Source organism: Electrona antarctica (assembly GCF_951216825.1).
Source record: "Electrona antarctica genome assembly, chromosome: 6".
In the NCBI taxonomy this organism is placed as follows: Eukaryota; Metazoa; Chordata; class Actinopteri; order Myctophiformes; family Myctophidae; genus Electrona; species Electrona antarctica.
Genome location: NC_136811.1, coordinates 17,039,972 through 17,066,965, shown reverse-complemented (window position 1 = coordinate 17,066,965; position 26,994 = coordinate 17,039,972). Strand labels below are relative to the sequence as shown.

The following is a 26,994-nucleotide window of genomic DNA, read 5'->3' as shown; positions in this document are numbered from 1 at the left end:
TACAAGCTCAAAACGCATCGTTTTGAGCTTGTGGATCTGCTACTTTTGGTGTGATGCTGTAGTATGATCAAATAGAGCGGTAATTTGTGGGGGGAAATGAAATCACAAAAGTTTAAATACGGAGATAACAGGTTTCTGCTCGACAGCAACGATATTCCATATTGTGCTATTGCTATTCATACTTGAGTAACAATGTAGTACTTGGTCCACCACTGGTCACATCTAGCTTGTGCATCGTTTCCCTACGTAAGTCCACAATCTAAACAGAATACAGTGCAGCACAGTAGTACAGTGAATGTGCATCGAAAAAAACAAAAACAAAAATAAACAATGCTATACTAACTCATACAATAATAGTTGAAATGAATAGAACACAAAGTCATTTATAAATACTGCAGTCTGGGATAAGATTTTTTGATTTGAATCGAACCCTTTTGTTGAAATGAAGATAATGGAAAATAATAGAAACCCACAGTGGTGGCAAATGTTCATGATTCATGTGCCATAAATGTCAGACAGATTATCCACAAATACCTGAATAGTTCCACAGAAATTACTTTTCAACAAGTATTCTTTGCATCATCACAGCTCCGTCCGTCCCCACACGGACTCCTACTATTGGCGATGCACCCTTTATACCAAAACAAAACAGAAAGCCGTCAAATGGACGCACCGCTTCTCAACGTCGGGTCCGGGGACCACCAGGGGTTCTCTAACATTTTGGGCCGTGACCCCCCAGAATTGTAGGAGTCATTACAATTTTCTTCCCCAGATAAATGTGTGGAAAATAGCTGATCTACATGCTCACAATCAGCTATTTGCCAATGTTGATCATTTTGTTCATTACTTTTGGTGTAGTAAATACTAAATAATGCTCAAAAGTAATTCATGTGCATATAATTATATTGAGTTAGAAAACAATGTTGCACATTAAAGTCATCTGGTGGACCCCCTGAGAGTCCCAAAACACACATGTTGAGAACCACTGCCTTACGGGTCTGTAACTGAGACTGTACAGATGGATCCATTTGGTTCCATCTGTACACTCTCAGAGTTAAAGGGAGGATTTTACAGTTTGTTTTATCTATTTTACCCAAGTGTTCATTTAACTCAGTTACAGACCCTGTTGGACAACCCATTGAAAAACAGCACTCTTAACACACAAGACACATACAAAAAAACAGCAGCAGTGACAGTATTACAGCACGCTAAACCCGACTGCACCCATCCATCCTCCTTTGACCTGGACAGCAACTCACTGGCAACACTGCTGACATGAGATCCACAAAATGACCATGCTGGGATGACCTGGATCCACAAGGCATGAGAGGACTAGAGCCCGACCAATATATCGGCCATTATTTTACCTTTTCCCTCGCTTTTGCGGCGCGTTATGTGAGATTGTTGCTCAGGTATCATTTGAAGAATATTCCATAGGGCTCAATATAGAACTGAATATATTCGACAGGGTTAAATAAAATAAATTCTAGTTTAAGTACAAACTTTACAAAAATCTTATGTTTTTCAAATTGATACCGAAATATCAGTGAATATATCGGTGGTCTAAGGTCTGACAAATGTGACAAATATGTTTGCCAATAGAGTGCCGAAGTCCTGACGTCACTCGTTCATCCCTTGGGTCACGGAAGTTTTTCTCTATGGAGAATAACATTGTATTATCATCTTAGAATCGTCTCTCATAAGAATTGTGATCCAAATATAAACAAATTGTCCTGGCGATATTGTCAGGGAGATGGCTCTGTATTATTCGATAGTCAGTCACACTCATATTTGATAGTCTGTTTCTGGCAAAACGTTTAACTAATTCAGCGGCAGTAACATTAGCGTTTTCTCGTCGCCAGTAGATGCTTCATCTCCAGATACGAGTCAAACCGCCAGGATCATTCGTTTCTTTTTGGAACAAAAATGCGACCCAGGTAGGAATGTGTAAATTACGTCAGACTTTGGTGCTCTATAATTTAGTGTATAGTTTTTACATAATGAGAACAGTAGGACTTCCAGGTGACACCAAGGGCAATACGCACACTGTTTCCTGACTCTCACACCTGCGTGTCCATGGTGGGTTTGCATAAGATTGGGGGACTGAACCCAATACTGTACATCACTGGCTGAGTGGTTCTCAAACTCAAAGTGGTTAAATAGATTTTGACGTCATATTCTATTAACTCATTTTGCTTGGGGGAACGCCTGGAATCCCCTCATTGACCAATGATGTTCATAAAAGGTGAAGATGCTGCTTCCTTTTCATTAGCCATAAACTGAACTCCTGCAAAAAGATGTATTGCTTGAGGAAAGGATTTGCACCCAGAGTCTGCAGCTATTGGGTTATTTACACCCCCCCCCTCCTTTGTGCATTAAAAACAATGGGGGATAATGGACTGGTGCAGGAAACGGACGGTATGCCACCTTCTGAAAACCGTTACACACGGAGCCCATTGTGTCGGGGCCAATGTTCTTTTTAGACGGAGCAGTAGAATCGATGCTCTGATGCCATTTCTATACATAAAGCACACACATGTGCGTATCCGACATAAGCCCAGGTACAAATAACATGGTTGACATCTGGGTGCCGACACCTCAGTGCAAATACTGTAGCATCTGCCTTGTAAAAAAGAAGGAAAAATAATAATAATATGGAGTTATAAAATCTTTTTGTGCTCGACAGCGTTACTAAGTTTTAACAACCCTCTTTAATTAACCATCAACTAACAACTCAGCAGCAGAACAGAATCCTGAGGTATAAAAAAGTCGGCAGTCTGAATAATACAAAAAAGGGGGTCTCCTCACAAAATCCATAACGGTCCCCTTGGTGATGACAATCAGGGTTGTTGGGGATTCAGCGCTGGAAAAATGGCTCTTTTTGACTATGAAAAGGGTTAACCCAGAACCTTCCAGAAGCCGCAATGTTTTTGTTTGTTTTCGATTATAGAACCACAACCACTCTGAAGACGGAGGTACGTACGTCATAAAAACATTTAAAAAAGCAAAAATAGCAGATCCAAAAGCTCACAACGCATCTCGGCTCAATGCGTCATGACTCGTGATCTTGTAGGATCAGCTATTTATGCTCTTTTAGAACATTTCCTTTAAAGTATAAGCTCTTGAGTTGTGGATTGTCCGTACTTGTCGGTTCTCGTCTCTGTCGGGTGTGAACCTCGTATGTCCAAAAGTGTTACTTTTCAGAATAAAAATACAAATAATAGCTAAAATAGCTGGCGCTTTGAGCTTGTGCACCGGCTATTTTTGCTACTTTTGTTGCGACAGTGTAGTATGAACAAGAAATGTAGAAATACGGATACAAGAGGTTTCTGCCCGACAGCAACGTCCTGAGAACCATATCGGAAGGCGAGCCACAGTGTAACAGAAACAAACCCAGAACCCGCGGATGAAATACATTACACGGCGGCGGCGACGACTCAGCTCACTTGGTCTCGTAGTCGACAAGAGTCTTAAAATGTTTCGCCGTGACGTAGCTTTCCCCCGCCCTGCTCGCTCACTGCAGTGGGACAAAGCCCATGTCGGGAGCGTCCCCCAGGACCAGGGGGCCGCGGTGGCTGAGGGAAGGGGAGGGCGAGGCCAGGCGGAAGGCAGGGTTGATGGAGTGCAGCGAGGCCCTGGTGTCGTCGGTCCTGCCGAGCTGGAGGCAGGGAGCGCCGCCTATGTTTGTCCGGCAGCCCAGAGAGGAGGAAGAGGATGAGGAGGAGGGAGGCTCCTCCCCAGAGATGGAGGAGACGGACTGGTCCGGGCCCAGGGGACTGGTCTTGGGAGCTCCGGGACAACACAGGCTGTGGACGTCGGGGGAGCGGAGCATCCTCTCCAGCAGGTCTTTGGTGCTCTGTGTGCACTGTTGGGAGGAAACGGGAGGTCAAAAACAGGAGAGGTCACGGAGGGGAAAAGGCAAGATGAGCAACGTCAGTGTTAAGGCAGCCGAGAGATGGAGTTTGTGTCTAAGGCTGTCACCACAACGACGTTTTAACGGAGCATTCATTCTCCTACAGATTGACTTAATTTGTGTTTTTCGGCATTGAACAGTAGTGCAACATATAGATTTTTAGGTTTTGTAAACAAAGGTTTTGACAATTGACATAACTGACGATGCCCAATGATAAAAATATACTAAGGCCAAAACATGCCATAAATATTTAATCTTTTTTTTTAAAGCAGTGGAAATTGACCGATGTACAAACTCACAGCGCATCGCGAGCTTGTAAATCTGCTATTCCCACGGCTTCCACTAATTTGTGAAAATGTTTGTTGAAAATTCATGAAAAATGGTAAACAGAGGAATTTATCAAAGTCTGTCGGGTGGAAACCTCATATGTTCCAAAACAGTTACTGTTTAGGGCATTTATTTACAAAAACATTAAAATACGATGATAAGGTTTCTGCCCGACTGTTAACGTTATACAAATGAATGGAAATTAATCCGATGATTATGCTCAAATAAATGTGATTTATCTAAAATAATTGTGATTAGTCGTTGATTGCATTACAATGGTGACAGTCCGAGGAACACGACAATGGCTGCAGCAGTGACACACAGTTAGTGAAGCACAGTGAAACAGCCAAGGGTGCTTTTGATGTGAATGAATAAACCCAAGGTTAGTCCAGCATGGTAGTGAGGAAGAGAACAATGGCAGTAGGTCAGTGGGTTAAAACGAGCTTCAGTAGCACAGAGGAACAGTCAGGTAATGTGGGAAAATAACGTTCACACAAGGTAGAGTGAATGAGTGATGTGAGGGAGGAGAAAAGAAGAACTGGAGATTAGGAGAACGGAAGCCCTTTTTCCTCCTTCCCTTTCCTGCATTTGCTCAAGGGCTGATGGCAAAAGACGGAACGGAAGGGAGTGTTACATAACAATGGCTCACCAAGCAAGACAGCAGAGCAGAGAGCGGAGGATCACTGGTCATGTGACTGCACACTAGTGTTGGGATCCTTTAGGATTCTGACCATTCCCTGTTCCTAACAATTGCCTCTTAGCGGTCCGAATCCTTAACGGTTCGCTTTAAACGAGATTTAAATGGTGCTTTCTATGATGGTTCCCTGTCACCTATGGTGCTTCCTATTAGTAGTCGGCCGATTAATCAGCGCCAATATTTGGCTTTTCAGCATCTGCTGTTTTGTTTTTAAAAGACAATTGTCCGACTTCTTTTTCTCGGCCCGTCTGTAGACTAGTATAATTTATTTATTTAACAGGGACAATGCACATTAAACAACAACGTAATTTTTCAAATCCATGTAAACGGGCCAGAGTTGGGCCAACGGCCTTCCCCACCAATCCAACTAAATATGAATTCACCAAGTCTGTGTGTGTGTGTACATACGTCTGTATGTAATCCACGTAAATCGAGAACCGTTCGCCCCCACCGACTTCAAATTAGACACACGTTCCACGCCACCACAGGGGGTGCAGTGCCCGGTGTCAAGTCGGTTGGACCCACGTTTGTCCAGAACCGCCACAAAAAGGCCTCTTCCCGGGCTCTGGACAGGGCCCCTGCCCAGTGTCCATATATGGTGCCTGACAAAGAACTCCATATATGGGCATAAAAGGGACACAGATATAATATCTGGGTGGTGCATGCATTTCCAGCTTGCATCGTTCCAAGTAGGCCAGTGCCCAACAGGCACCGCTGTAGAGGCTCCAACGGGCACCGCTCTAGTTCTCTAAATATCAGCCACTGAAAAACCATAAGCTAGCGGTTTCCAATGTGATGGAACATCGCGATTCTGGTTCCTCACTGTTGGATCCTGGTCCGTATCCCAACCCTACTGCGCACAGGACAAACGTGTAAGAAAAGTGAAGCTTCATCCAACACTGAAGAGAGTGAGTTAATGTTAATCCATTCAGGCCTGACGTCGAAATAAAAAAAACGTTCGCTCTGAAAGAATATATATTCAAAGATTTGTGCCGCATTTTTACGATTTTCCAAAAATAGCAGACCTACAAGTTCATAGCGCGCCACTCGGTGGCGCGCTATGAGCTTGTAGATCTGCTATTTTTCAATAGCTAAAGTATAACATAATGCTTAGTTAAAACACCAAAAGGGTTAAAAGCTATTAAAAGCTATAATATGACACAGATGCGTCCTCAGGTCTAAATGGGTTAATGAGAGGCAGAGAGAGTGGAACCGTGAAGTGAACCATGCACATTTCAGAAGCCAAATCACCCATCCAGATCATGGCCTCGTTCAGAAACCATCCACTACATCTTCCCCCCCCACATTGCCTTCCTTGTCGTACATGTGAAAATGAAAAGCATCCAATGTAGTTATTTTGAAATACTTGACGGGATTAGTAATACCGTAGATCGTCACCGTCGGGCGTAGTAAACCTTGCATGTCCAAAACAGTTACTTTGCAGGGAAATGGGAAACAAAATAAAGAACCTGGGTTCCAATGCATCCAATGTGCAAGGGATAATTGACTGCCAGCCGCTCATTGTTGAGAAATAAAAACCTGACAGGACAATGACCGGCTGGCCGTCAATTACACAGCTTGTTAGACGGCTACATAATACATGAATTCATAAATACACCCAGAGCCACAACAAAACAAAGTATTTCCTTGCTTACGGTAATGAAAGTATTCTTGCCATTTTGGAATTTGAATGCTGAACAGAATGCTGAACAGTTTTGGACATGTGAGGCTTCCAACCAACAGCAACGATATATGGTGGGTTGACATTTACTGATAATCATGCCACATAACAACAGATGGCGAGGAGGGGTGAGATGAGTGTGACGGGTTTGAAGCCCAACCCAACTCTTACCATATACCGTCTACACAGCAACAGTGCCCCCTTCAGGCTGTGCAGGACAGAGCAAAATCCTGACAGTTCTCCTCCTGCCAGGATGGAAGGCATTCATTCATTCATCACTAAAGCACAACATACTGTATACCCAGTCTGATAGCTACAGCAGCACAGGGGCACACTGGTGGGCCGCGACGATACTGCAAGTGGGCCCCTAAATAATTTACAAAATACAAACATTTTAATGATGATATAACATAAAAAGGTAGGTTAAATGGAATTGTGGTTAAAACCTTTTTTTCCCCTTTGTTAAAAAGGTTAAATCGCTATAGAGGGTATGCGAGTGACATCATCATCATACCCGGAAGTTATGCGGGAACGCCTACTTTCTGGCCTTGACAGACCATACATCCAAACAGGAAAGTCCTATTTGATTGCATTAAATTACGTTAAAACTCACTTTGCCACTCAATTTGCCACTCACTTTATGCATGTGCAGACCCTCTATATTCTGATATTAATCATTGCTATGGAGTATGGACTAGTGTTTGTTCAGTAACAGGGGTCTCCCTGTCTCTCCAGCTCTTTAATAAACCGATTTTCAGGTGGGTTGTCAATTTCAGCCAATCCTTATCAGCTTAAAATGTAGTGTTCCAGTTCCAATTTTGTCTGCTCATTTCTTCCAATTTAATTTATTAAATCTGTATGCTGTGTGAGTTCTCTATCCTGATAAGAATTGGCATCCCGACCAGAAGAAATATGTTCTGTTTATTAAACAACTGGAGAGACAGGGAGATTTATTGAACAATCACTACAAACACACTATAGCAATGGGTAGAATAGAGACCTATACAACACTTACAGTACTTAGTGTTTACAATATTTGTTTTAATTTAAAACCTTAAAAATGTGTTCTTTGTGATACCGACAAATAGGAACTTAAAAGCATTCTACGTTAGTTCCATTCATTGATCCAAGTCATTACAATAAGCTTCCTCTGAAAGTGCAGGCATCGCAGCCCACCCATCTGACCACTTAACGGCTTAAGTGGTCAGATGCTCAAGGACACTTCGACAGTAACTCTGGGAGAGCCCGGGTTCGAGCTGGCAACCTTGCGGTTACAATCCGGCAACTCTACCCCTGAGCCACCGCTGCCCCAAAGCTCTACTATTGTCAAAAGATTAAACATTTTAAAACTTGAAAGGGAGAGCAAAAGCTTTTACTTCGGGCACTTAATGTACAATTCAAAATGAAAATGAATGCACCAATACAAAGTATACTCTAATTGATATTATGTATGATCTGATCAGATCTGAAAGATAATGACACACGTCGACATTGCGACGCAAGTTTGTAGATCCGCAATTTTATATGAACTCGGGCTTAAAGGACAACTTTAGTTTTTTTCAACCAAGGTTCATGTTCTAGGTTGTTATTAGAGAAAGTAAAAGATGAGTGTTATTTTTTTTTCATTTGCTGCTTTCTTTCGTTTTAGCGATTTTAGCTATTTTTGACAGGGGGGCGGGGGCATTCGAACGTAGGGCTAAATATATTTTTTTTACAAAATTTGATAGCGATTTATTATTTTATTATTTACTATAGTCCTACTAGACCCCAGGAAATTACATCTGGCTACAAAAGATCACAGGATCTACTCAATGTGAAGGGGGGGTACTATACGGGGCTGCCATACTGTCGTATGGCAGGTCAGTTTGTCAGTTTGTCACCCCCTTCACATTCAGTGATCTTTTGTAGCCAGATGTAATTTCCTGGGGTCTAGTAGGACTATAGTAAATAATTAAAAAATATACATATTAAGCCCCATGTTCGAATGCCCCCGCCCCCCTGTCAAAAAAAGCTAAAATCGCTAAAACGAAAGAAAGCAGCAAATGAAAAAAATAATAACTCATACTTTCTCTAATAACAACCTAAAACATGAACCTTGGTGGGAAAAAACTAAAGTTGTCCTTTAATTGATATAACTTGCTCATTTCATGAAAAACCATGAACATGCTTTATTTTTTAAATCAGGAATCATTTTTGAAAAAAAAACTTTTACATTTCATTCTGGAAAGAACTTATTTTCATATTGATCATTCTAATCTAAACTAGACCCTCTGCTCCCAATGAGATTTACCAACACAGGCAAAAATGTTGCCAATTGTCTTACATTTATGTGCAATCAAATAAGTAAACTTAAAACTGATTTTGTATTTTTATTCAAGACATTAAACACTGTCCTTAAATAGTTTCCGACGTATAATCTTGCATTTGGGAGCTGAACGGACTACACCCAAAATATTTCAAACGATAAGAGGTTTGGTGTGGATGACTAACACATTCAAAGCATTGTAAAACGAGAGGTGCTAAAGTGCTTTTTTTTTAAAAAACAGTCATACCTGTTGTTCCAAAATACTATACATATGTGCCGAAACAGAGAAATAATCAACAGCATCTTTAGGACTTTTGTATACCCATTCAAACTCAGATCCTTACAACATATTGCACAACTCAAACTCAATACTACTCATTAAGAGGTAGGTCAAAGAAAAGGCAAAACTAATAAAAGCTAAAAAGAAAAAAGCTATTTTGTCTCCGTCAGGTAGAAACCTCATCCAGTATGTCCCAAACTTACAAATACTTGTCAGGATTCTAATTAAAAAAATAGCAAAAATAGTTTTGGGGGCATTCATTTACGAAAAAGTTAAAGGTATATTCAGTCATTTCACTTAATTCAAATATCACTTGTTTGTTTTTTTGGTGATAATCCTCCCTACTAGTGCGCTGACCAGGGGTTAACTGGGGACATTCCTCCCTGTCCCCAGTTAACCCCCGGGTTTAAAAAAAACCTTACCAGAACACCATTACCAGAATAATATACAATATATAGAATGATGATGTTTAGGTATCATCATCCTACAACATTGTTCCTGCTGTTCTACATACAACCAACAAGTTGAATAAATCACTGACAGAAGATGCTTCTGAACATCAATTTACAATTAAAGCAATAGAACATGTATTCTGAAAAAAACAAAAACAGAGAAGACAACCAGGAGCTCAAAACCGAGATAAAACATTTAAAAAGTATACTGTGATGCTTCTAGAATCAACAGGAATAAAGATGAGAAAACATTACTAGCAACTCAGACAAAAAGTGTAATTGAGGACATAGTATCAAGAAGATCTTCATCAGTTCTTGACCAGGCCAGTCACAATCATTATTCACCTCATCACAATTATTCTTTTAGTGGAAATAGATCTACAAGATCAAAACGCAACACATTTTGAACTTGTAGATTGGCTATTTCGACTATTAATCTTTTTTTTAAGTATAAAATAATTAAATATGAAAGTTATTTGTACAAATCTGCCCTGTGCAACTTGCCAACTTGTGTTTGTAATTTTTATTCATTCAATCGTTAATGGCAGTTATTGACAGTGACAATTAAATCGCCAAGCCAAATGTCATAATCGTGCCCTGGTCAAAATTGCCATCGTTAATACATCAAAGGTTACTTTTAATTCTACATCCTCTGCTCCACTTTTTGTCCGAGTGTTTGGCTCTTATCCTCTTTTTTGTATTCTGTATCCATGTATAAGCCTGAAAACTTTGAATCCATGCGGGGGACACAGCTTCAGTGCGTTCTGGGGTCCAGCAGCAGATAAACTTCAGGAAGAACCTGAACACAGACCAACCTACAGTACAGGGAAGTCTCTCACTCACTCTCTCTCACGCAGGCACGCACGCAGGCACGCACGCAGGCAAACATGCAGGCACGCACGCACGCACGCACGCACGCACGCACGCACGCACGCAGTGCGGGGCTGGGCAGGGGGAAAGGTCACATACAGGGGTTGGAACACTGGGAGCTATACCATCAGGTGGGGGGCATTAGTGGTGGGAGAGAGGGGACCACAAGGTGTCTGATCCTACCATGTGTGTGTCGTTCTTGGCCATGAAGGGTGGCAGCTCGGCGTCTGAACAGGAGGTAGTGGGGAGCGCCTCGTCGGGAGGCAGGAAGCCTCTCCTGTCGATCAGGCTGCGGGAAAAGGCCAGAAGAAGCAGAGAGGATGTTGTCAGAGTGAAACTGCGGTGTCTGTGTCTGTCCCCCTTCCCCCCCCCCCCCCCCTCCGACATCCATTGTCCTTGAACCACTGATATTATAGCAACATACATTTTTCAGTAAACCGTTAGGATTCAGAAGACATTTTGTAGAATTGGCCTCAGGTCTTAAAGATGCCATGATTTTTTTCCCAACCTAAAACATGATCATCAGTTCTTATTGTTATATAAGGAGGAAGAAGTTTTTCAAAAAAGTGTACAGTATTTGTTAAAATGTCGTTTTTATGTGGGCACCCCCACCAGTTCATTAACACAATCAGTGCCGGAAGTCCTTCAAAATAGGAGCTCTGGGGTGCCGGAAAGACATGGCCGCTTTTACTCGGAAACCCATGACCCGGAAACAATCCACTAAAAAAAGTTTACTTTACATAGCTAGCTTACATTGCGATCGTTTTAATTGATACGATATATGATCCAAAAAGCGTTCATATTTTGCGGGAGAGACGGATGAGGAGCAGAAATGAAGCGCCAGTATATCGATCCGTTCAACACCACGGAGAGCGGCCTGGATTAGGAGAGACGAGTCATTCTTTCCGCCGCGCTAACGGCCAAGTCATGTTATGTTATGTATATCTTACGTAAGCTAACAATTGCCTAGAGTGTAGCATACGGTAGCCGAAAGGCGAACTGACAAAAAAAAAAGGAAAAAAATCAGAATATTCTTATCTCACCCCGTATCATTGAGGATGCGCTTTGTAAAGGAATCATACATATAGAGGCGTACCATTCTATATAAACAGATGTATATTCTATTAACCCTTTGACCTATGTATGCTTCAATTTGTTCTCTGACTGAGTGTATTCATGTGGTCCCAGCACTGTGTCCTTTGTGTGACATGTGGTTTCCATCTGAACCAGATCTGTGGTGTTGCAACACCACAGATATTCTGATTACTCCCTCAAGACCAGAACTGGTTGGGTGGGGAATATGGTATGATGCTTTGTGCAGTACAATAACTTGTTGTCATGTCAAGTCAAGTCTTTTGGCAGTATCCAAATGTTCTGGCAGTATCCAAATGTTCTGGAAAGTTCTGAGAAAAGGATGACTAATGTGTTTTGGTAGAATCTTGGGAAGGGCTACGGAATATTCGTGTGCCGGCCCGGTATTGGTGATATTGTGAAACCATTGGTGTTGTGAAATCATCCTCTATATAATCTGAGGACAGTCAAAGTGAAGTCAGCTAATAGCCGACTAAACCGACGGACCACATCTCTCTTTTGGTTCATCTTGCTTTGTATGGCAATATCATCCTTACTCTTTGTACTTATCATTTTGACTGAATCATTTGAACGTAGTCAACTTGTATCATCTACTTTATCTTTTGACTTACTCTCATTTTTGTATTATCTTCAAATAAACCTTTTTGATTAGACCTAATTGTTTTGCCTCATTATCTACTGGAAATTGACAAACATCAATAATGTGAGGACGTCGGATGTACGCGTCGATTGGGACCCCTAGGACGTGTGGCGACGTCCTATGTACGGAAACGGTTAAGTATGCCTGGTTTGCCTGGTGGGTGGTGATCCACCTGAACTTAAGCCGCACCCACAGCTGTAGTTGTATGATAAAGGGGGAGGGGTTAGGGGAGGGGCTGATAATGTGATGTTACTGTTTTTTTCATTGGCACGTTTGACTGTCAAGGGTTCAGCCTCCAGGAAGAAACCCTAAATGCAAAGGGAATAAATCATTGCACATAAAAACGACTCCAGGGTGTCTAATGAAGTACTGTCACCTCATAGACACATGAAAAACTGGACAAATACAAAAATTGTGGCACTCCATCTTTAATGGGCTAGTTGCCATGGACATTCTATTCTAGACATTGGTAGTGACCTTTGGGGCATGGCCCCCCCCACACACACACACACGCAGATAAATACTGACCTTGGGGGCATGGCCCACACAGAGTTATATTGGTACTGACCTTGGGGGCATGGGCCCCCGCACACACAGAGATAAATACTGACCTTGGGGGCATGGGCCCACACAGAGTTGCGCAGCAGTTTGTGAAGATGCTGTTGTAAGTGTATGGATTCCCCGTCTCCTCTGCACCTCTTTTACCCGACCAGGAGCCCTTTATCTGCATCATGGGAAACACGGCAAGTATAAACAGTCTTGCAGCTGGGCTTGTCGTTATGGGAGAAAGTTTCTATGAAATGTATAAGGAATTCAGAAATACTGAATATAGCCAATCTACAAGATGCGATGCGTTGTAGGCTTGCAGTTTGGCTATCTTCACTTCACTGCTTAAATGGGTAATCAATGTGTTGATAGACAAAAACAAAAAGGGAATCGATAGAATAATCACTCATAGAATAATGGATAGTTGCAGGCCTACATTCTTTTGACCATTTTTGAAAAATCTTGAAACTGTCAGAAAAAAGTATTAACACAAATCTTCTCATCTGGGGGTCTCCCTAGCACAGAACCTTTTCAGGTGGGGGTCCGTGGTGGCCATATATCAATTTGGGGGTTCTTTGGCACGTAAAAACTTTGAGAACTACTGATTTAGAGGGCATTTATAGGATCGTCCTCAGGTCTAAATGAGTTAGGCCAGGCGACAGATAGATGAGCGAGTGCCTGCACAGAGAAGTGCAAACTCAGCGCCGTCCCAACTTGCATAACAGTAGGGTGGGTACCAGTTATGAAATATTTTTGAAATTACAAAGTTGACAGTGTTGTACACTTGGCTCATTCAAAGTCTTCCACTGTCATTGTAGGAGGGGGGGGGGGGGGGGCTGCTAACTGTCCATGTACTTACGTCTTCGTTTGTTGTGAGGTTGGAGGCAACCAAGTAGGTATGGAATCCAGAGAGGCCCAAAACTGACCAGATGGAGAAGAAACAAATGACCAGCTCCACGACGGTGAAACAGAGATCGTCAAGGCAATGTACAACACAAACACCTTGTGGTCACAGTCAAGAATGACCACACATGGCTGCATGAGATGAGATGAATGTGTACGCACACACACACACACACACACACACACACACACACACACACACACACACACACACACACACACACACACACACACACACACACACACACACACACACACACACACACACACACACACACACACACACACACACACACACACACACACACACACACACACACACACACACACACACACACACACACACACACACACACACGTGGTCAGGTGCAATGAAACATATATCAGCGGTAAAAGTTGATCAATGCCCCATCCAGGCATCCACTGGTCTGCACCGTTGACCGTGTGTACAACACAGCATTTCCCCACGCCCTTCGTGTAAACTAGTGGTTCTCAACCTTTTCAGGTTCAAAATAATCATATTTGAACTGGGGACGCTCCATCATGATAAGCACTTGGAATGTATGAGGAGTTGAAGCATTCCATTTAGTTTGACGTCGGTTCCACAGATTAATATTGTGAAAATAGCAGATCTACAAGCTCTAACAGCTCGAGCTTGCCGATTGACTACTGGAATTTTCCAAAAGTTTGCCTCCTTCACAATTTGGCCAATGCCCCCCACAAACCCCACCCAAAAAAAGAAAGAAGAAATCAGTGCGGTCTTGAGCCACAGGTTGAGAACCACTGGTGTAAACAACACACAATCAGCCAGCTTTGTCTGTCTAGCCAGTGACATCGTGCCATATGGACGTGCCATGAGACAACAACACAACTGCCTCTGATAGAAACAAAAGCCATCTGCCTAAAAGCAGTGTCTTAGACCATGCTAAATTCAGTGTGTGTGTGTGTGTGTGTGTGTGTGTGTGTGTGTGTGCGTCCCTCTAATCCTATTAGCTGCTGGCTTAGAGTGCTAAGGCCTGTTAGGAACGTATGGTCAACAGTGTTGCTACTGTCAGTCATGTGTTCTGCTCGGCTCAACAACATCTACTGGCTGGTCATCATCGCTGTCGGGCAGAGAACCTCGTATCTCCGTATTTATTTCCAACTATTTATGTTTTTAAATTCCCTTAATTCGTCATACTACAGTGTCAGACAAAAGTAGCAAAAATAGCCGATGTACAAGCTCACGCGAGACAGCGCGTAGTGAGCTTGTAGATCTGCTATTATTGCACACAAAAGAAAAAGTTAAGTGAAAGTGTGTCTGACTGTGGGTTTTATAAATATTGAATCAATGAAAAGTCTGAACAACAAAAATAATAACTACTTTGGATCCATTGGAAGAGTTAACACCCCGAACGCCCGGGGGTATTTAGGACCATTAAGTCAGAGCTCATCGATTTGCAGCAACGGAGCACATTTCGAGGTGTACCTCTTGGATGTGCACCATCTTGGATGTAGCTGAAGTAGCTTTATGTAACCAAAACACTCCCGAGGCGAACGACAACGGGAGGTATGATTAATACTAACGCGACTACCGACGGGACCGCGATGGGCCGTCTAACACATAATCTTTGCTTAGAATTGGACGGAATGATTTAGATCAAGAGTTATTCACGTTAAGATTTTCGATCTCATCCGCTAAAATGGGGGGGGAACATTTTCGATGACGTCCCACCGGAAAATAACATCAATGTTGCGCAACAGACGCTCCCAGCCTGTGGAGCGATGCGATCGGTTTTGATATCAATAATCTCCGTCCTTTTTATCAATCTCCGTCCTGAGTGCTGGGCGTTACCAATTGATTGAACGGAGAACTCCGTCCTTGCCGCTCAGGGTGTTAACTGTTTAGGGATACACAAGGTTTCCATGCGACATCGATGACGTTAACCTGGCCTGACGTCGAAATAAAAAGTCTTCTGAAAGAATATATATTCAAAGATTTGTGCCGCATTTTCACCACTCGGTGGCGCGCTATGAGCTTGTAGATCTGCTATTTTTCAATAGCTAAAGTGTAACATAATGCTTAGTTAAAACACCAAATGGGTTCCTGCCCAGAATGGGTTTTAAGCAGGAATGTTGTCTGTACAGAAAGGATATCTGGCAGGACTCTCCGTGATGGCTTGGATAAGGCCTCTCCCTTCTTGGGAACCTGTGGGGGGGGGAGAAAAGATTACAGGCAACTCACACACCTAAAACAGCCTCTCATTAAAACCATTACCACCGTAAAAAAAAGAAAAAAAACCTCAGTGTTCATTAACAGGGTTTCTGCAGGCTTTAAGACCTTTTTCCAAGACCATTATTATTATGAGCGGGATTTCATATCCGATAGGAAGGAAAGTCAGAGTTCCGGATCTACTTGCAAAGTAAATGAATTTAAGCTATTCAAGGTTGAAAGTGCATTACCTACTGGTAATTGGTTCCATGTCATTTTGTAGTTTTGTTGTAGTGTGATCAAGAAAAATGTTTCTCCAAAACACGTTTAAATGCAACTTCATAATCCAATCTATTTTTAAGACTGGACAAATTCGTATTTCAGATACAAGACCATTTAAAAAGGCTTGCATTTCAGATGATTGGATTATAGACTTTTTAGGGACACCCAGAAACCCTGATTTAGTGGACTGGTTCCATCTGGACACAGAAATTGACAAAATAACACAAAGGGATCAAGTCCCAACGTGTTGCTGTGTGTGTGTGCGTGCACGTGTGTGTGTGTGCGCGCGTGTGTGTGTGTGTGTTACGTACGCAGGGTGAGGTGAGTGACGACACACCCAAAGATGAACGACGTCAGAAAAGACAGAGAGATGATGAAGCTGTAGAAAAAGCGGTAGTTGCGCCTCCCCACGCAGTTCCCCACCCACGGGCAGTGGTGGTCGAATCGCTCTGAGGGGGAAAAAAAACAGAATAAGAAACATATTACACTGAAGAGATTAGGAGTAGATGTACAGCAGTAAATTGGTAAGCAATCATCTCCCATACACCAGTATACTGGTATTATGTTAACTCATTCAGTGCCACCTGGTGGACACCAGTTTTGGCCCTCGTTGCCACCGAAGCCCATTATAAATAAAAGAAAGAAAATGTAATTCTATTGTGCATGTCATGTGAATGTCATCACCTGCACACCAGATTAGAGGAATTTTCAAAATATGGATTTAATAAAAAAAGACTGTAGGACATGTACAAACGTCATATCTAATCTCCATGGTTTTGACCAAAAGACCATACTAAGCAAGCAACATTATGCCACCCGGTTTTGGGGGGGAATGGAAGACAGGGCTTTTCAGAGTCAAATCTCCCATATCTTCTGGCACTATCCCGGCACTGATTGCGTCAATGAATTGAAGAACAGAGATCCAAGATTAACAACAGCAACACACTATCAAAAGTCAATGTATAAACTCCAAAACAACTCTCACAGTATAAGTATGTATTCAGTCTGTGTCCAAAATACTTTCAAAACACTGCATTTTCGCTCTATTTAAAACGTTTGCGATATGAACAGTCTCATGCATGAACAAGGAACGTGCCTGGGCGTGCACGTGTGGTTCAACACAAGCCGAGTTCATATGCACGCCCTGGCATGCACCTCATTTGTGCATGAGCCCATTTATCCCAGAGGTGTTTTGAATAGTACGATTGCAGATAATATGCTTTACTTTGAAGGTAATGCGTACACAGACTCACTGGATACATGTATACAAGTCGCTTGGATTATACCGCGAGGGTTGATTTGGCATTTATATAACAGACTTATGATATACAATAGTTTTGTCCCATTTTCTCCAATTGATCCATTACACTGTTTTTTCTGCAAATTATTCACTCACTGTGAAACAAAGAATGTGTGTACCAACTGCTGCTGCCAAGAACCACCCAAAAGCAACCCAATGTGTTTTCTTCAAAAGGTTGAACTATTCCGTTTTTCTACTTCATTTCAGACAAGAGAGTTGAATAGACGGCAAACAGAAACACAGGAAAGCAGGGAGAGGTGACATGCAGCCAACAGCCTCGGCCAGTTGCAAGGACTATTTAGCCTTATTCAAGTGGTATGTGCTCTTACTGTGAGCCAAAATTATTTTAAAAATATTCAAATAAGTAATATTTTTAAACATCTGAAAGGAATGTCTCTATGTGGCTGTAATAATGCCTGACATTTGTTCCACCTGACATTTCCACCCTCACGGGTCAATTATCTGTTTGCCTGTTCAGGGGTTTCACCGTCTTCCATTTGTTTTCAGACATGCTGCTCTGTTTGTATCACACATGGATGCAAGGACTGGAGGGAACGAGGGAGAGTGTGATGTTTCAGAGCGAATGTCCTTAATATTGACACATATCTTTGCAATGTGTGTAGCCACCGCTCAAATAACAAAATGTTATTGCAATTACACAAATAAAACACATTGTACAGTTCAACAGATACTCTCCAGCCTATCAGCATTGAGTGTCCCCTCTGGACCAACACTATTGAATACACCTGTTGGACCAAGTACGCACGGGTCCAGCTTTCTCAGCATTAACTCACACTCCACCCATCTCTGTAACAGTTTGTTTCCGTGGACAGTCGGATTGCTGAGCAGCTGTTGTCAGAGCAAAACTGTTCCTTCAATTCAAATTCAGTGTGAACCGAGCGATGCTGTGTGTGTGTGTGTGTGTGTGTGTGTGTGTGTGTGTGTGTGTGTAATTATCTAGGAATGGCCCGACATCTGTAGGGGTCAATAGGTCGTACTCTCTAAACAGCAGGGTTAATAGAGGGTCACAGTCCCGCCCCCTTTCTAAACGACGAGGGCCCAGGAAATAATTCCCTGTTCATTTTCCCCATAGACATACTTATATATACGTATATATTTAAAGACGTTTACGCCACGGACAAAGCCAACTCTTGTTGTGACAAAACATGACAACACACACAATGTTTTGGGCAGATCATCAAATAATTAGTAAGAAGAAGAAAAAAGGCAGGGTACAACACTTTGTTTTGTTTTTCTTCTTACTAATAATTTGATCGGCCCAAAACATTGTGTTTATTGTCATGTTTTGTCACAACAAGAGTTGGCTTTGTCCACAGCGTAAACATCTTTAAAAGGACAACTTTAGTTTTTTTCAACCAAGGTTCATGTTTTAGAGAAATAGTAAGAGAAATCTATGAAAATCTGGGAACTAAATCGTTACCAAGAAATTTCTTCACCAATGTGTTTCAAAAGGTGTCTAATAACATGTACTAAAAGTTTGAAATTCAACTCCTGTGGGAAATTGAGTTATTAGCATAATATGTGACCATACCCATAACATCCTATATAAGGCAAAAAAGTCCAAATTTCATCATTCTTTAAGTAGCATGGGACATATGAAACTAGGGGGTTTTCATGATTCTGAATCTGAATCCATTCCAAGCATTAGTTTTGCACAAAAAACACTCCTTGGGAGGAAAACGGCCTCACAAACGTTATGAGGTCAGCACATTTGGTCAAGTGGATATGGCCTAATTTAGCCCAAGGAGTGTTTTTTGTGCAAAACTAATGCTTGGAATGGATTCAGAATCATGAAAACCCCCTAGTTTCATATGTCATGTCACATGCTACTTAAAGAATGATGAAATTTGGAAATTTTTTGCCTTATATAGGATGTTAAGGGTATGGTCACATATTTTGCTAATAACTCAATTTCCCACGGGAGTTGAATTTCAAACTTTTAGTATATGTTATTAGACACCTTTATAAACACATTGGTGAAGAAATTTCTTGGTAACGATTTAGTTCCCAGATTGGTCAAATACCTGATAAAATGCCCTTACTAAAAGTAAAAGATGAGTGTTAATTTTTCTTCATTTGCTGCTTTCTTTCGTTTTAGGGATTTTAGCGGTTTTTGACAGGGGGGCGGGTGGATTTGAGCATGGGGCTAAATATGTATTTTTTTACAACATTTTAGAGCGATTTATTTTACTAAACCCCAAGAAATTACATCTGGCCACAAAAGATCACGAGTTCTACTGAATGTGTCAAACTGACATATTGAGCCTATAACACTGTAGTGTGGCTTCCCCCCAGTAGGCTACCTTCACATTCAGTAGATCCTGTCATCTTCGTGGCCAGATGTCATTTCCTGGGGTATATTAGGATTATAGTAAATAATAAAAAAAGAAATCGCAATAATATTTTGTAAAGAAATACATATTTAGCCCCATGCTCGAATGCCCCCGCCCCCTGTCAAAAGCCGCTAAAATCCCTAAAACGAAAGAAAGCAGCAAATGAAGAAAAATTAACACTCATCTTATACTTTCTCTAATAACAACCTAAAACATGAACCTTGGTCGAAAAAAACTAAAGTTGTCATATATATATATATATATATATATAAATACTTTTTGAAACGTTTATAGACTGACACCACGCTAGACAGGAACGCCCAAAAACGTCACATCCGGTTTTAGCCTGGGGTAGGAATTTTCTATGGCTGCCAATGCAACTTGGTCCAATCCTTAATCACATACGGACAAACATCTATGCCGATGCTATCTAACTTGCGGAGGTAGCGTGCCATGTCCACGGGCAACAGATCTTTCAACGTATGGCATTGCAAATACGTTTGATAATCGCTACTCTGCTCAATATTGTTTTGAAAATGCCGCAAATTGCATTGCAGTGAACGAGCGCAAATCACAACTTCCCCCGGTTGTGGGCGGAGTCACAGTTTGAGGCGCTGTTTACGCGCCGTGGTGTCAGTGTATGGGGAAAATAAATGGGGAATTATTTCCTGGGCCCTTGTCGTTTCTGAAAGGGGGCGGGACAACAGGGACAGACAGACAGACGGACACACACAGCCCTTTAAAAGGAGACTGTGTGCACCGCTCATAAATAGCAGATCTACAAACTCAAAAGGTGTCCCTTCGAGCTTGTGAATCTGCTACTTTTGATGTGACACCGTAGTACGATCAAGTAGTTTACGGGGAGAAAAAAAAAAACACAAAATGTTACCAGTATAACTATATAGAATATGGAGATAAGAGGTTTGTCTATTGTAAATGTAAACATTCAAAAAGTGAAGCAGCGTGCTAGTGTATGTTCATCTTACCCACACAGTTGTCACACAGGCTGCAGTGGGAGGTCCGTGGGGGCCGGAACATCTTGCAGGTGAAGCAGTATTTAAGCTTCACCACCTGCTGGTTGATGAGGATCTCCTTGGTCCGTGGAGGGGGCCGGTACGTGGACGACCCCGACGTGTCTTCAGTTACAAATACAAAACAGAGGGGACTGAGTCACAGGCTCCATAGCAACACAAGAAACCCACAAGAGGCAACCGACATAGTTTCATTTCAGCATTGAGAAATCATCTGGGGGATTCAACAACAATTTAATGCAAACGTCAAAAAAGCTGTGAGGGCAGTGAAATCATACTCTTTGTGCTCCAAACTTTATTGAAAAAAAATTAAAGAAACTGACAGTTTGTCGCTGCTGGTTGTATTCCATAAAGTTTGGAGCACTGCAATCGAGTTGTGAGCCCCTCCCTTTTTTAAATGCTCTGAGGGAGCGCTGCGCTGGCTTCAACGTTTTTCAGCGCGTCAATGACTCAGTGAAGCATCAATCATTATTGTTCGTTGCTGTTGGGCAGAAATTCTGTAAATTGACGCTCATCTTGCGTCTACAGCGTCACACACAAGCAGCATATACACAAGCGCGAGGTGCTTTTGAGCTTGTCGATCTGCTACTTTTGTGGTATTTTTTGCGTTTTTTTGAGGGGCGACAGTTTTTGTCCCCACACGTCTCATATTTTGCCATTGACAATGAAAGGAGAAATTAAGTCAAATGTCCGCCAAATATGACGAAAATCTTGTCCCCACACATCTCATATTTGCCATTGACAATGAAAGGAGAAATTAGGTCAAATGCCAAATATGACAAATGTGTGGCAACACAAAGCGCCCCTCACTTCACACTGGGGAGGCACTGGGCAGACACTGGGGATGCACTGGGCGACACTGGGGGACACTGGGGAGGCACTGGGGGGGGACTGGGGGACACTGGGGAGGCACTGGGGAGACACTGGGGGGACACTGGGGAGACGCTGGGGGACACTGGGGGGACACTGGGGATGCACTGGGCGGCACTGGGGGACACTGGGGAGGCACTGGGGGGACACTGGGGAGGCACTGGGGAAATCTTTTGATTAATGAATGAATGAATTCATTAATTAAGATTTATTTGTATTATTGCTCTTGTATTGCTATTGGAGACACTGGGGAGGCACTGGGGGGGACACTGGGGAGGCACTGGGGAGACACGGGGGAGGCACTGGGCAGACACTGGGCAGGCACGGGGGAGGCACTGGGCAGACACTGGGCAGGCACTGGGAAGGCACTGGGCAGACACTGGGGAGGCACTGGGGAAATCTTTTGATTAATTAATTAATTAAGATTAATTTGTATTATTGCTCTTGTATTGCTATTGAAGACACTGGGGAGGCACTGGGCAGACACTGGGGAGGCACTGGGCAGACACTGGGGAGGAGGCACTGGGCAGACACTGGGGAGGCACTGGGGAGGCACTGGGCAGACACTGGGGAGGCACTGGGGAGACACTGGGGAGGCACTGGGGAGGCACTGGGCAGACACTGGGGAGGCACTGGGGAGGCACTGGGCAGACACTGGGGAGGCACTGGGGAGACACTGGGGAGGCACTGGGGAGGCACTGGGCAGACACTGGGGAGGCACTGGGGAGGCACTGGGGAGACACTGGGGAGACACTGGGGAGGCACTGGGGAGGCACTGGGGAGACACTGGGCAGACACTGGGCAGACACTGGGCAGGCACTGGGGAGGCACTGGGGAGGCACTGGGGAGGCACTGGGGAGACACTGGGGAGGCACTGGGGAGACACTGGGCAGACACTGGGGAGGCACTGGGGAGACACTGGGGAGGCACTGGGGAGACACTGGGCAGACACTGGGCAGACACTGGGGAGGCACTGGGGAGACACTGGGCAGACACTGGGCAGACACTGGGGAGGCACTGGGCAGACACTGGGGAGGCACTGGGCAGACACTGGGGAGACACTGGGCAGACACTGGGCAGACACTGGGGAGGCACTGGGCAGACACTGGGGAGGCACTGGGCAGACACTGGGCAGACACTGGGCAGACACTGGGGAGGCACTGGGGAGGCACTGGGCAGACACTGGGCAGACACTGGGCAGACACTGGGGAGGCACTGGGCAGACACTGGGCAGACACTGGGCAGACACTGGGCAGACACTGGGGAGGCACTGGGGAGGCACTGGGGAGGCACTGGGCAGACACTGGGGAGGCACTGGGCAGACACTGGGGAGGCACTGGGCAGACACTGGGCAGGCACTGGGCAGACACTGGGCAGACACTGTGCAGACACTGGGCAGACACTGGGCAGACACTGGGGAGGCACTGGGGAGGCGCTGGGCAGACGCTGGGCAGACACTGGGGAGACACTGGGCAGACACTGGGCAGACGCTGGGCAGACGCTGGGGAGGCACTGGGCAGACACTGGGCCCCTTTACTGTACCTATCTGCTTCTCAATGTCTGCAGCCTCGTCCGGTGTGGCCCTGGGCAGAATGCCCGGGTCCGTGAAGCTGGTCTGTAGGAGGGCGATGACCACGAAGACAAACAGCACCCCGCCGATCACAGGGATGAAGACGGTCAGGTGGTCCACCAGGAACGGGCAGCTGCAGTGAGACAAAAGACAACCCATGATCTTGGTTTGGTGTTCTCTTCCTAGATACATTACATACATCTTCGTCTTCGTAGGTATGTTACATACTGTACATAATGCAGTAAACTGTTACTTACCGTACATTACCCCTTTTATAACACTCTGAGAGTGCACATACCGGTAACCAAGTGGTCCCTCGCGGGTCCATTTGATTACCCAGGTTTATGGGTGTAAAGAAGAAAGTTTTTGTCATATGCCCGCTCCATCATTTGTAGTTTACAGAAAAGGAAGCACAAAGATGGAGATAGAGCAAGGAGAAATAGCACAGGATATAAACAGGTCAAAAGTTAATCTCAAATATATACACAATAGAGTATAAATAGGGCTGACCCCCAAAACATTTATATTCAAAGCTTTGTTCGATGGCACGAAATTCAAAAATGAAAAAAATATATATTTTATTTTAAATGTTTTTTCCCCTTTTTCCCATATTTTCATCAAAATAGCTGATCTACAAGCCCACAACACATTGCAGCATGACATGTTGAAACTTGAAAGCTTGTAGATCTGCTACCCTTCAAAGCCATGTGCATGAATCGAAGCTTTGAATTCAGCTAATTTTTAGGGCTAGAAGTTTCGACTTAAAAAAAACAATCAAAAAAGGTCAGCCTCAGCCCTAATGTATAATAGCATGAATGAAGGTGGCCCGGACCGCTGGCCTAGCGGACTGGGCAGTTAGGCTTATTGTAGCCTGACAGTGCGTTGTGGGTTCGAGTCCCGAGTCCGACTGCCTTTGCTGCGTGTCATTTTCTGTGTCTCTCTCCTCGTTTCCTATCTCTCTTCGCTAGTACTATCCAATAAAAGGCAGAAAAAACAAACCCCTTCAGCAGCAGGTGAAGTACATAAGTCACAGCACTAGAACAGTAACAGGACATAGGCCATTTTCGTGCAAAGAAGTATATAAACTCCAGAAGGTCAGAACTGTATTCCAAGGAAAGCCCCTTAAGATGCAGCATTTCATTTTCAAGTCGGGTCAGAACGGATAGCTCACCCTCTCACTCACAACAATAATAAGAGACTAGAGAAAGTAGGGTACAACACAATATCCAGGATAATGGATAAAGATATTAACATTTAACACCCATTTAAAAATTGGCCTGAAAAAACATCTATTAGGAGGCCAAAAGAGGAGGAAAATGTAATTGTCCCAATCTCCTTTGTGTAATAGTGTATTTGTTGATGACCTGTATTATTATTATTTTTATATTATTTGTTTTGGCTTTCGCCTTTTTTCTTTTTATTGATAGAGGGATCATCATCATCGACGTGCAACAGGACATATCACGCTGGGACGAACGCTAAAACCGTTTCGTGTCTTGACCCTTTGGTGTGGTTTGGGCTTTAGACTCAATAAATTGAGAAAGGACGCAATCATGTCACCCTCTGGGGGTCCTGGGATGCAAATGTACTCAGTGCTGTACTCTAATGTCGTTGAAGTAGGACTCATGAAAAGTTCATGGGACCCATCTAAAAGACCACCTCTTTTTACATCACCCACAGTACATCATCAAGTATTCAATCAAAAACATTGGTGTGTAATGTTACATTTACTAGTACTGTGCCCTTAATTGTGAGTACTTTTACTTCTACTCCACCACATCTTGTCTTGGGGGCAAATATTAATTGTTCTTTTACTCCACTACAAGTATTTTATAGTATTTTGTAGTTACTAGTTACTTTGTAGATTTTGATCGCTCATGCGTCATACACAATTTAGAAAACTTGTGAAATGGGACATCCTGCATAACGAGTACGTTCTATTAACTTGTGGTACTTTTAGTACATTTTGACACCAGTCCAGTAGGCCTACTTTTGTACTTTTACTCAAGTAAAATGTTGGTGGGTTGATGTTAATGTCCAGATCTTCTACAGCTTCTTGTGACTTTTACTCAAGTACATAATTCCAGACTTTTGCTTGTCACAACAAAGTATGTCTACACTGCAGTGTTGATACTTTTACTTTAGTAAAACATGAGAGTACATTTTCCACCACTAATCAAAAACAACAACAACTCACTCGAACGCAAAGAAAAGGCCACAGGTGACGACAACAAGGCCCAGTGTGACAGGCAGGATGCCGCTCTGCCTGGCCAGGATGATCCGTCCGTCGCAGTAGAAGCGGTTCTTCCCCGGGAACACTTCCCACTTCCTCCGCCCCGACGCCGGGGGCCGCGGCGGCGGCAGCAGAACGCCCTCCTTCCCCCCGGAGGAGGCTTGAGCCGAGGCGGCCGTGACGGTCAGAGCCCGCGGGTCGATCTGCTGGTACTCACAGCTCTTCATGTTTCGTTCTTCACGAAATGTAAACAGTGTCGGTGAACCAAAACAACACAGAACACAGCACAGGGGAAGAGGTAGCTAAAAAGGCACGTCGATCTGATGATGATGATTTTCACGTTTTAGGATGACGACTCATCCACTCTATTAGTTCTATATTTAAGATAATTAATGAATCAGGTTGGTTGTTGTTCAAAGTTAGCGTTAGCTTTGCAGTTAGTTCCCCATTCTGTGGTGGTTAGCTAGCTAGCTAGCCAGCAGCGAACCAGCCATTCCACCTCCCCACCGTCGTCCAATTTGACCAAGCTGCTTTTCTTAACGACCATTTTTGGTGGTCGCCGGTCCTTTCATAACGGCTAATATGACTAATGACAATTAGTAATTGTCCGATTTTTCGCAAATTAAAAAAAATAAAAGAACCCTACGGACGGGTCCTCCTTCCCTTCATCATCAGCAGCCAACGAATGAAATGAATGTCACGGGTTTCAGGTTGACGTATCCACTCCGTTGTAAGGACGGTGTCACATTTTTCGCCAAGAAGAGCAGATCTAAAAGCTATAGACGCGTCGCACCCCGATTCGTCGGTAGCTTGTAGGTCTGCTCTTTGGTAAGTGACACCCTCGGTCACTCACTGGTACTAGAATACACTACACTAATGATGAGATACATCCATCCATCACAAAAAATCACCAATGTGTTTGTGAAGGTATCTAGTAGTAGTAACACATCTCACAAAGACTGGACAGGATAATCTGTGACAGCTACCATTTAATATACATGCACAATTTTAATTCTGCTTAAGTAGCATGTGAGGGCTGAGGTGTCAAACTAGAGTTTTTTCCCCCAAATTTCCATAATTCTGCATTCATACAAACCCGGAACAATGTCCTGATGTGAAATAAAAATATTTTAGAAGAAAAAAATCAAGGTTATATGGACAATCAAAATATGTTGGAAATATCTTGATGTGGTGTCATAACTTAATGTTGATATGGCACACTGACTATCAAGAACATAAAAACATGGCAATTCATGTCAACAAGGTTGCCGAACCTTCTGTTATACCCTTGGGTGTTGGGTGATCTATAAGAATCTATGAAGCAAGCCTCTAAACTCTAAAGGGAGATTTATAGGTAAAACATTTTTGGTGGGTATAGCTTTATTTTTATTTTGGTATTGGTTTATTTTTATTATTATTTTTTTTTGAGGTTGGGTGTTTTAGTTGGGGAAGTTGTT

The 26,994-nt window shown here is 43.3% G+C and overlaps 1 protein-coding gene across 3 annotated transcripts; it reads right to left on the bottom strand.

Moving 5' to 3' along the window:
* Positions 1–26,253, bottom strand: zdhhc18a (zDHHC palmitoyltransferase 18a). 3 transcript variants are annotated; one of them, XM_079503062.1, is made up of 10 exons: positions 25,502–26,253; positions 23,277–23,437; positions 20,820–20,969; positions 16,491–16,628; positions 15,843–15,894; positions 13,663–13,765; positions 12,869–12,981; positions 10,709–10,814; positions 6,790–6,863; positions 3,725–3,865 (listed from the first exon to the last, which is right to left on the bottom strand). In XM_079503062.1, exons 1-9 carry the CDS (start codon positions 25,762–25,764, stop codon positions 6,822–6,824), a joined length of 1,128 nt encoding a protein of 375 aa, XP_079359188.1. In that variant the 5' UTR covers positions 25,765–26,253; the 3' UTR covers positions 3,725–3,865; positions 6,790–6,821. The 3 variants fall into 3 exon arrangements, with proteins under 3 accessions (XP_079359186.1, XP_079359188.1, XP_079359187.1); XM_079503060.1 differs by lacking the exon at positions 6,790–6,863 and having other exon boundaries at positions 1–3,865; XM_079503061.1 differs by lacking the exons at positions 3,725–3,865; positions 6,790–6,863 and adding an exon at positions 8,738–10,599.
* Between the last annotated feature and the right edge of the window lie 741 nt (positions 26,254–26,994).